Source organism: Gasterosteus aculeatus, chromosome 14, assembly GCF_964276395.1.
Source record: "Gasterosteus aculeatus chromosome 14, fGasAcu3.hap1.1, whole genome shotgun sequence".
Lineage (NCBI taxonomy): Eukaryota > Metazoa > Chordata > Actinopteri > Perciformes > Gasterosteidae > Gasterosteus > Gasterosteus aculeatus.
The window spans coordinates 812,707-823,950 of NC_135702.1; the positions used below are offsets into that span (position 1 = coordinate 812,707).

An 11,244-nucleotide genomic window follows, 5' to 3' on the forward strand; every position below is an offset into this window, starting at 1 on the left:
GGGGGGTCACGTGTCCCCGGTCCAGACCTCAGGGGGTCACGTGTGCAGTGGAGCAATGAAGAGACGTCTTCGTCCACAGGACCAGCGCTGTTTTATTCTGCTCGCGCTCCTCACGTCTCTCCGTCTTCATCTGCTGACTTGTGGAGTCCACGATGTCTTCAAGCGCACTGGAAAAATCATCAAGACGTCTCTGGACATCCAGAACCAAAGACAGATGATGTCTAGTGGTCCACACAGTTTGGAACATCTGGAACATGTTCCCCTGGAGAAGAACTCTGACCCGGTAGCAGTAGCAGTACTACAGCGTGAAGGTCACATCAAAAGGCCGGTTCTTTAAGCTCCTTCCACTCAGCTTCCAGCAGCTGGTCCCGACGCGCCCCCTGGACCCCCCCACGTACTAGAAGGACCCCTGGACCCCCCCCCCACGTACCAGAAGGACCCCTATACCCCCCCACGTACCAGAAGGACCCCTATACCCCCCCACGTACCAGAAGGACTCCTGGACCCCCCCCCCCACATACTAGAAGGACCCCTGGACCCCCCCACGTACTAGAAGGACCCCTGGACCCCCCACGTACTAGAAGGACCCCTGGAACGCCCCACGTACTAGAAGGACCCCTGGACCCCCCACGTACTAGAAGGACCCCTGGACCCCCCACGTACTAGAAGGACCCCTGGACCCCCCCCCCCCCCACGTACCAGAAGGACCCCTGGACCCCCCCACGTACTAGAAGGACCCCTGGACCCCCCCACGTACTAGAAGGACCCCTGGATCCCCCACGTACTTGAAGGACCCCTGGACCCCCCCACGTACCAGAAGGACCCCTGGACCCCCCCACGTACTAGAAGGACCCCTGGACCCCCCCACGTACTAGAAGGACCCCTGGACCCCCCACGTACTAGAAGGACCCCTGGACCCCCCACGTTCTGCTCAGTAGTCTCCCTGCAGTGAACTTGCAGTTATGAGATATGAAATAATCCAATAAGGATTAAAACTTAAGCAGCTTCTCGACTTTTGATTCATCTAAAACCGCTTTGTTTCCTTCTCACAGGAGAAAAGATCACAAGTTCAAATAGAATTTCAAAATATATTTATTACATTCAAGTTTCTCCCCATTCGATCACTTTTATTTAATAATAAAAAGGAGGCGTTTAGACGGCCAAACGTCATCATTCATCTCCATCACGCTTTGCAGAAGAAGAGTGACTCCACGTGGAATAACAGCATCAGTCAGACCTCCATGAAGGCGTCGGTGGTGAAGTTCAGCCTGGTGTCTGGTGCCTTGTTCATGCAGACACATTTATTTGAGTAATTCGTTGTACACAAAGCAAGTGTTTTAAGAGGCGGATCTTTTTAACGCATTGACCGTCCATCCGGATCAGTGAGAGCAGGACTTTTATTGTGAAAGGTTGAGGATCGTTTGTCTGCGACTTTGACACCAAAATGTATCTGATCACAAAAGTTTCATTTAAAGATAAAAGACAAGCGTAACCACGGCAACAGAGACCCGTCGTCTGTGTAAAACATCTGTGTTGCAGTTTAAGACGCTGCAACAACGTCAGTGAGTCCACGACACCAGCTGTGTGTGTGTGTGTGTGTCCACGACACCAGCTGTGTGTGTGTGTGTGTGTGTGTGTGTGTGTGTCCACGACACCAGCTGTGTGTGTGTGTGTGTGTCTTCAGCAAAGGTTCCTTCTGTCCAGTAGAAGTGCTCTTGTTTCCGTAGGACGGGTCTACTTCCTGTCACCTCCTCTGCGTTTAGGACCAGAAGGGACGGCGCATTAGAGAAGATCAAAAGGACAGTTAATAAAAATTAAAAAAAGACCCCCACAGACGACTCGTTTGAGTCAAACAGGAAGTCATCATCATCATCATCACTTTACAAAATGAACATTTGGTACCAAACCAAAAAAGGAAGGATGAAGAAAAGGTTCCCATGTTTTGTCCTGTTTTAACAGCACATGAGTCTGTATTTGAATAAAGATGATTAATATACGTTACACACTGTGTGTAGGCGTGTGCACCCACCTTAATTATTAATGACACATTTCTCCTTCGTTTGGGGGTCGTGAGCTCCTTCTATTCGCTCTTTATCGGAGACCTAAAAGGACCACATTGTCTTATCGTTATCGCCATGGTTACCATCATTAGAGACTTCCTGATTGGTCGTTAGGTATTTCAGTCATTAGAATTCATGCATTCATCCTTCCTGCTGCTAATCGATTAGTTTGTTAATCAGGACGGCGTGTGATTGGTTACTTCGATCATTAAATCATCATGCAGCAAAGTTAAAGAGGAAGAAGAGGAGGACGAGTTTGTGATGGAACCACTGAGTCTTATGTGATGGATTAAATAAAGGACACATCAACATCTGTAAAGACGCAGGAAGAAATGTGACGTGTCTTCATGAGATCTCAGCGCTGCAAATACAGGAATCTTCCTGAATTCATTTAATACAGTAAGAAATGGACATATTCATAACGCTATGATTGTCCAAACCGTTAAAAGCAGCTATAAACCAACGATGATTGATTGATTGATTGATGTCGGCTTGTGGAGGAGACGGATTTTGGACCTACAGGGTCGTCGTCTCCTGAGAACGTCGTGGTCACATGTGAACGAGCCCTCTGCAAACACACAGCATCAAAAACACTTTAACCTCCTTCTCAAAAGCAAAGAAGCGCTTTGAAGCGTCTCTTTAGCAGCGGCCTTTAGCTTAGCACAAAGACTGGAAACCGAGGGAAACTGCTAGCCTGGTTGCGTCTTAAAAGCTAACTGACTGATCCTCGATTCTCCTGCTCCCTCGTTGGTCCAATGCTAAGCTAACGGGCTGCAGGTGTCTGAGCTACGCCCACAGCACCACCTCGCCACGCTACATGCTACGTGCAGCCTGGAGGCCTCACCGTCACCCTGTGGTGCAGCAGCGAGGCGATGAGGATGGTGGCGAGGCCGAGGGCGATGAAGCCGTACTGCATGGCCTCCATCACGGCGGGGAGCACCACCAGGTTGGTGTGGAAGGTGGAGAGGATGGGCCCGTCGATGTAGCCGCTCTGGGGGGGGTAAGAAGAGAGGTCACGTGATCGATCCTCAGATCCTGATTGGACAGCTTTTAGGACACTGAGGAAAAGACATTGGATGAGTGGAATTAAGAAGGTCTCTGGAGACACTTGAAATAAAAGACAAGGCACCTCCTCAAACCAGATCATCGGCATCACCACCTCGGAGATCTTTCCAGTTTCTCTACAAGGACGAAATAAACAACAGTGAAGGTCAAACTGAGGCAGGAAGTGGCCTCTGATGTCTCACGAGAAGACGATGGTCCACGAGGTCTGGACCTCCTTACGTGATGGCCGACACCTTCTTCATGTAGAGGTTGAGCTGCAGGCGGATGGAGACGTTGAGAGGGACGCCGGTCAGCTGCAGGGACAAAACAGGCTTCATCTCTTAGCGATTGAGTTGAGGAGTAGATCTCATGTTGCGTGGAGGAAACGTTCTACAGGAGGAATCAAACTAAAGTTCTGTGATCTGAGGAGCAATAAAACGCGTTTGTGGTTTTTGTGCGTTTCCTCCTTCCTGCACATTAATGTTCAAAGCGAAACAAACGATCAGCAGCTTCAACCTGCCGGAATCAAACGTCCTCGAGGCCCCAACAGAGACTTCAGGAGCCCCAGTGGCCCCCAGTGAGGCTCCTCCCCGGCTTCCTGTCGGGACTCTGATCTGAACATGAAACCACACAACCTCCCCACGTCTCACCCGTCCGCCGCAGCGCTGAAGATCAGTTGCATGAACGCAGAGAAGGACGTGTAATCCCCATTGAGGAGGTCAGAGGTCAACAGCCTGCACGAACCCAACAACAACGTGGTGATTGACAGGTCTCTCTACGCCCCTCGGGTCACTTCCTGTTCGCAGAAAACGAGATAAACAAGAAGCCGCTTTCTTCCATGTCAGAAGTCCCCGAGTGGGACGACGTGTTCCTGAAGGACGAGTTAACCGTTAACTCGACATCGGGCGGCTCGCGTCGCCTCCAGCGCCAAACACGGGTCACGTGACCTTTTATTGGCGTCATAGACGCTCGTTTAACGACCACAATTACGCAGAAATGGCCCAATTTACAATTAGCTTATCGAGCTAACTTACACAATAGAAACATAGTTTATCAGAGTTCATTCTGATAAAACATGAACTTCTAAATCAGCTGTGGTTTCAGCTTTCATCATAAACACAAAACAAAGACCAACATTAGACGCGTTTACACTCATTAAAATACTGAATAAACGCAGCTTCACGTCTGTTCCTTCGACTGCTTTCGGAGGACGAAGGCCGAGCTAATGCTAACGTTAGCTCAGCCGGTTCCTTCACTCTGCAAGAGGATCAAGTACGATCACTAAAATCACTCTTTTTAGAATAAGGAGTTAAAAACCACAAAGATCTGAAAAAAAAGTGTCTTTTTACTTCAGAGAGAAAGAAGGTCACCGACAGGCGAGCGAATCAAACGCACCGTTGCTCCAATCAGATTCCTTTTCCTGTCAAACACATCCAGAGGTGTGAACATGTGGATGCAGAGCAGTTACACACATCGACCCTTTACACACACACACGCTCTCTTGCAGAAAGATAAAACTCGACCTTGATTATGACGCATAACTCAGATACGTAATCAGTCCTCGACTCTAAAGTGCAGCGTTTCATTCAAAACGACGTCTCATCGTCCACGTGAGGACTTTGATTGACGGATGGACCGAGTGACAATTGGTCTCTTTGGATCAAACGTATTCGAGGGAAGAAACGATCAGCTGAAGAGCAAATATGAAATATGATCAGGCCATAATTTATCACTTCTTATTAATATGTCAAAAGGTCCATCAGCAAAAGGTGCTGAAAACGCTGTCCACCAATTATGAACCACATGCGCGTAACCATGACGACGGGAAAGAGACAACTTGTGTTTAAGTTAATTGATGAGAATGAATAGCGTGTGCGTGTAGCGTGTGCTCACCGGGTGAATAGCGTGTGCGTGTGCTCACCGGGTGAATAGCGTGTGCGTGTAGCGTGTGCTCACCGGGTGAATAGCGTGTGCGTGTAGCGTGTGCTCACCGGGTGAATAGCGTGTGCGTGTAGCGTGTGCTCACCGGGTGGATAGCGTGTGCGTGTAGCAGTGCGGATAGCGTGTGCGTGTAGCGTGTGCTCACCGGGTGGATGTCTATGAAGAGGCCGTGCTGGTCCTCTGTGGGTCGGAGGCCCTGCACGGAGTCCAGCAGCACCGGGTCGGCGTTGAAGAAGTGGGGGTGGGAGATGAAGACCGGCGAGTCTGAAGAAGAACGAAGCTTTTCATCAGAACTCTCAGGTCACATGACCGCGGCTCCCCGGTGAGTTTAAACTCACCGTGTCGGCAGCTGCTGACGTTCAGCAGACCCGACTGCCTGCAGGGGCAGAAGCCCTCGTTGGGGGGGTAGTCCGACCCGTTGGCGAAGAGGGTCTTTGGGGCCACGTACCGATACAGAGGGATTCCCTTCATCACGCCGTCCCGCTGGTAGACCAGCTCCAGGGACCTGAGGGGACAGACGGGAGTGAGACAGGCCGAGGGACACGCTGAGGGGGGGTGGGGGGGGAGACACGGGGCTACCTGCATGCGTCGGGGCTGTAGAAGGGCAGCGTGCTCTCCCTCGTCATGAAGGGAGGCCACATCTGTCCAGCTGTTCCATTGATCATGTTGCACTGAGGAGAGTTCCAGTTGCTCAGCTGCCAACAGAGAGTCACAGGTAAGTGTGACTGACACACACACCCATTTACCCACCTACCTACCTACACCCACCCACCCACCCACCTTGGTCAGGCCGTTCCATGAGTCCACTTTGTGGACCTTCCTGATGTCGTCCTGCCCCGTGTGGATGGTGAACAGGCCGGTGTTTGAGTTGTTAAACTAAAGATAACAAACTATGAAGTTAAAATCATATTTGTAACACATGAGCTTGTTAACATGAGGAAAACAGTTATGCCGCGTTGCCCCCCCCCTCGTCTCACCTCGGCAAACAGCCCGAACTTGCCGGTGGAGGGCAGCATGCCGGGCAGGTACTTGTTGAGGAAGTCCACCAGGCCGCTGTCGTAGCCCCACATGAGCTCCCCCACCGGCTTGGTGAGGAAGGGCCCCTCCTTGAAGGTCTTGAAGGTGGCGCTGATCATCAGACGCACGGCGAAGGGGAAGTTCTCCATCATGACGGCGGCGCCCTGAGAGGGAGACGCCCGGCGGCGCCGGTGTGACCTTTCAATCATTTGACTTTAACAATCAATGGATCTGACATTCATGGTGGTTTGGAACATAAATTACAATATAAGATACGTTTTGATCGATCATGAAAAATAAATCCAATTTGCTAAATAAGAACTTTATTGGTCATTCAAAGAAATCCTTCAGTCAAAACCAGATATTTAATCTGCATAAAGGAAATAACTGCCAGAGAGACGCGGACCGCCGAGGGTCCCCGGGCCCCAACTTGAGAACCCAGGCTGCCGCGCATGCGTCCGCAGGACGCTTACCAGCACCAACATGTTGGGGATGGTGACGACCTCGGACTCGTCCCCCGAGGACATGGACGGCTCGAAGAAGAAGCGGCGGTACTCGCGGTAGGACACCGTCCCGTTGGCGTGGAACGTGATGTTGTCCTTCTGGATCCGTTTCCTGTGGGTGACAACGGAATGTCACACATCTGGACAGCTGCGTCAGGGCGCGTTGGACGTCGACGTCGTCGTCACCTGTAGACGAAGGGGCCCCTCTGCTCCACCATGGGCGTCTCCCCGGCCAGCACCTCCTTGGGGTTGAGGACGTGGAAGAAGTAGACGGACATGAAGAAGGGCACCGGGACGTCCTTCCACATGGTGTAGGACACCTCGTTCTTCGGGTCGATCACCGTGTTCTGAAAAGTCACACTTTGGTTTTTGGACGTTTTTGCATATCGAGCGTCTCGCTCTGAAAGTGAAAAAGCTGAGAGGCAGTAAACGTTTTCGTGGATGAACAGATAACAAACGCGTTTACAGGCACAATTAGATTCACGGCATCTGATCAAGAAACACAGGCCGATAATCAAATGGGAGGAAAGGTCATGTGACTTCAGATGTTTACAAGCAAATAAAGACAAACAAACAAATCTCCGTAAACTACAAACGTTTCAGTATTAATACAAGTGGGAAATACTTCAATACTTCAGTTAACTGGGAGTATTAAAGGAAGTAAAAATACCACAGAAAAAAAATACTCCGTTACACAAGTAAAAGTTCTCGTTATGCAGAGACGCTTCTTTTGAGAGTTATAGTATTAAATATTATGTTCTAATATACAAAGTAGAAAACTTAGTCTCTAAGTTCAAACTAGTAGTTGTATACTTTGTATATTAGTGTAGTATAGCAAGTTGAACTATGTCGGTATTGTACTGATGTACTTTAGTGTGTTTAAGTTGTGTTTTGTCATGAAGTATGAAGTAATAAATACTGCTGTTCTGAATATTATATTATAAATTATTAATCAATTAGTGGATCGATTACTTGCTTCCTTTAATAAACGAACATTTAGCTTATTTTTCTCTTATTAAACTGAACAACTTTTTGAACTGATCTACTTTTTTAAAGACATTTTAAAGACTTTAAAAAACCGATGGAGACTTTTGCTTACAGACAATGGATCGATCAATATGAATATTGATTTTCCATCAACAGCGGCTCTGTCACGTCACAAGCCGCCTCGCTGGAGCGCGTAATCACTCATCAGCCGGGAATCCTTATCGATTATTGTCCCGCTCACGTGCCTCCGAGACCTTCGGCGGTGAGGATTATCGATCACACGATCAGCACGTTGACCCCCCCGCTTACCTTCACCACCTGGTCGTCGATGATGATCGGCCCCACAAAGGTGAGGACAGTCCCGAAGAACACCATGAGGACCCCGGACACGACGAACCCCACCGCCACGGCGGCTCTATTGATCCCCATGACGGACAGCTGTCAATCAGCGCGGCTAGCCGGCTAGCTGGAGTTAGCTGTGGCGCTAGCTAGCGGCTAAAGACTACGAACCAGTCCCGGACCTGCGCTCCGTCCCCCCGCAGCGCGTGCTCAAGGTTCCGCGCGGCTTCAACGGGCTCCTCATCGATGAAGGTGATCGGCCGATGTCGTGGCTTTATTTATACTCGGCTGGCCGCGCCTCCGCCCGCGCGGAGCATTGTGGGAAATGTGGTCAGCGCGTCTTGAGCAATCGCCGAGATTCAAACGTTTTACGCAACAGGGGTGAAGACGTTTAATGTAAACTATGAATACAATCATATATATGTATATATACATATATATGTATATATATACATGTGATTGTACATATATACATGACGTGTGTGTAGTATAGAATAGATACTTTACGAAAATCGTTATTTAACCAGAATAATCCGATCTGGACAGCAGATTCTATCCTCTGCTGTTGGTTTAAACCTTCACAGCTCTTTACATAAAGAAAACCCGCTGATTTGAGGGATTATGAGCAACGTTTGTCTGCATGAACGGAGGTTACGTGAATGTTTCCAGCATAGGGGTCGGGCCCCTCTAAAGGGTCACTAGATGCATCTCAGGGGTCGGGGCATTTAATGGGAGGGAAGAAGAATACGTTAGGACACAAAGATGTGTATTCTCGTTGTTTCTAGTATTGGATCATTTAATCTCTGATGAACCTGCTGAAAACGTCTGAAACGTGGCTTTGTGATGCTTTCATGAGGATAAAGGTTGTCGATCACTGGTTCAATCTTTACCAAAATGCCGTATTTTAAAAGCAGTCTTAAACTGAAATGTATAGATGTAAACATACAATTCTTTGCTCTTTTATAAGCATAAAGAAACATTACTCATTGAGTATACTCAAGTACAAGTGAAAGTTCCTTAAAACTACTTCCGTCACAGATGACAACACAAATATACCTTCCAGCTAAAAACTATTACAGTTTTGGGGGGAAAATCAACTCAGGATTAGGACAAAAGTCACATGTTCCGTTTTTTGTTCCTTTCTTTTCAATGGCGTGGAAAGATGTGCTAAATTTGACACGTAAAAGTATTTTAAAGTGTAAATGTGAAATCAATTGAGAAAAATGAAATTGTTGTAAAGAAACCTCCAACCCCCCCTGAAATGAAGCATCGGAAGACTTACTTTAATCACTTGATCTTTCATCACCATCGGCCCCACAATGAGAAAAAACACCCCGGAGACCACCGTCAGAGCCCCCGCCACTATGAATCCCACCGCCACCCTGGGCTTATTGATCGCCATGGCAATAAGAAGTAAGAAATCTCTCCTTCAAGCTGAGGCGCTTCGAGGTCCGATGGGGAACGGTGATGGATGCGGAGGAGTCGGCAGGCGGGTGTGTTTATACTCTGTAGACCCCCCCAACGCCCACACACTGGGGAGGGGCGGGTGCGTGATAGAAAGCATCCTGTTTTATACATTCATGTTAATTCGTGCAGTCACATTTCAGTCAGATGACTTGATACTCATACGCTTATTTTAAGAGGTTTTCCTCAGCAGGACAAAATAACGCTGACGGTGTTTATCGATATAAATACAGAAAGCGTGAGTCATCGTATAAGAAGAAGCTAGAAATTAAGTTTCAGATGTGGTTATGTATATTTAAAGTTTTATTCTTCTACCAACAACACTCAGTGGAGCTCAAAAAGTGGATTAATCCGCCGTTAAAAATAGTCCCCTGGAAGCACAGAAACGTTTGTTCATGAAAAACTTCAGAGCGCAAAGTGAAAGTTTTGTATTTGTGTTTTTAAGGATGTACGTTGGCAGAAGGTTTCCCTGGACCCCGGTCTCTCTTATCAGTCAGGATTGAGGAGACGTTGACTTGTCTGATCAAAAGAGACGACTAAACGTCCTCACTAGGATCCTCCGGCGGATCCTACGTGCCGCCTTTGTCCGTCACGCTCACTTGCTCATATTTCAACAACCAGAGCATAGTTGACCTGCTTAATGCTATTTATCCCTGAGAAGTGGAGCCCACACCACCAACACCATCTCATCGCAGATGTCCTCCTTCAAGAGACCACGTTTTTACCCTCAGGCAGTCTGGACCTTCACCTGCAATAGTCCTGCATGTGGACAATTAGAGGGTTGATTTAAGTTATTATTGATATTTCAAAAAGACATCCTCCTATTGTTCTCAACTTTTTACTTTATCATTTATTTGTCTCATTTTTATTAATTATTTGTAATGTTTTCAATTTTTATATATTTATTATTTGATTGGAGTTTTCTTTTTTCTTTAATTTTTCCATTTATTGTAAAATCGATTTGAATTATATTTTAATATTTTTTGTTAATAATTATTTTGTAACTAGTTTTCATGTTTTTATTTTTTTGTAATTTTGATTAGAAATTTTATTTTGATTCAAGATCCGTGTGACGTCACGGAGCCACAGACTCTCTTCAGTCTGACCATGGGGGGGGGGGGTGGGGGGCGTGGTGGGGGAGGGGTTAAACCGCACTGTCGTGATCGTTGCTAATTGACAGCGTAATTAAGGAACACTGGACGTCATTATTGGTCCCCCCCCCCCCGCCCCCCTTCAGATATCTATAAATATTGATAATGTCTCCCACATCTTTATCCATGGATTTGGTGAATTTGGGCTGGATGAAGGGGGCCTCTCTTGCCTCGCGCGCACATGATCGCCTCATAGGGAGGGGGAGGGGGGCCGACCGCGCTCATCTGACTGCTCTGTAACCCCCCCCCCCCCCCCCTCCCCCTCCCCCTCCCCCTCCCCCCAGAGACGGGACCGACGTCTCATTAGATGTTACAAACCGCGCCTTCCTTCCTAAATGCTGACGGTGGAGACGAGAAGGAAGAGCCCGCCCCCCCCCCACACACACACACACACACACGTCATGTGACTCTCCACACACACACACACACACACACGTCATGTGACTCTCCACACACACACACACACACACACACACACATACACGCGCGCGTGCTCGTAGGTCACTCTGAGACACTCTTTGAGTCAGACTTGTGGAGTCACGTGACCACGAGGTGAAGCAGCGTCTTTTCTCTCTTCAGACTTTAGAGGAAAAAGTGACATTTAAGTTTGTGTTTCATCCCTTTAATCATCTCGTGATCCCGCAGATTTATAAGGAAATGTTTGCTTCTCCTCAACGGGTCATTTTTGCCAAACGAGATATCCTATTTTTATATATTTATACATATACATAGAAATAG

The 11,244-nt window shown here is 48.0% G+C and overlaps 1 protein-coding gene across 6 annotated transcripts; it reads right to left on the reverse strand.

Annotated features, from left to right (window-relative positions):
• Positions 1-1,074: 1,074 nt before the first annotated feature.
• Positions 1,075-9,456, reverse strand: scarb1 (scavenger receptor class B, member 1). 6 transcript variants are annotated; one of them, XR_013452607.1, is made up of 14 exons: positions 7,862-8,299; positions 6,752-6,912; positions 6,536-6,677; positions 6,023-6,226; positions 5,826-5,921; positions 5,625-5,740; positions 5,384-5,550; positions 5,191-5,309; positions 3,345-3,494; positions 3,190-3,241; positions 2,905-3,051; positions 2,581-2,628; positions 2,030-2,102; positions 1,075-1,753 (listed from the first exon to the last, which is right to left on the reverse strand). XR_013452607.1 is itself a non-coding variant. In XM_078088699.1 (14 exons), exons 1-13 carry the CDS (start codon positions 9,291-9,293, stop codon positions 2,031-2,033), a joined length of 1,518 nt encoding a protein of 505 aa, XP_077944825.1. In that variant the 5' UTR covers positions 9,294-9,436; the 3' UTR covers positions 1,075-1,753; position 2,030. The 6 variants fall into 6 exon arrangements, 4 of the variants coding, with proteins under 4 accessions (XP_077944825.1, XP_077944824.1, XP_077944827.1 ...); XM_078088699.1 differs by lacking the exon at positions 7,862-8,299 and adding an exon at positions 9,174-9,436 and having other exon boundaries at positions 3,345-3,418; XM_078088698.1 differs by having other exon boundaries at positions 3,345-3,418.
• Between the last annotated feature and the right edge of the window lie 1,788 nt (positions 9,457-11,244).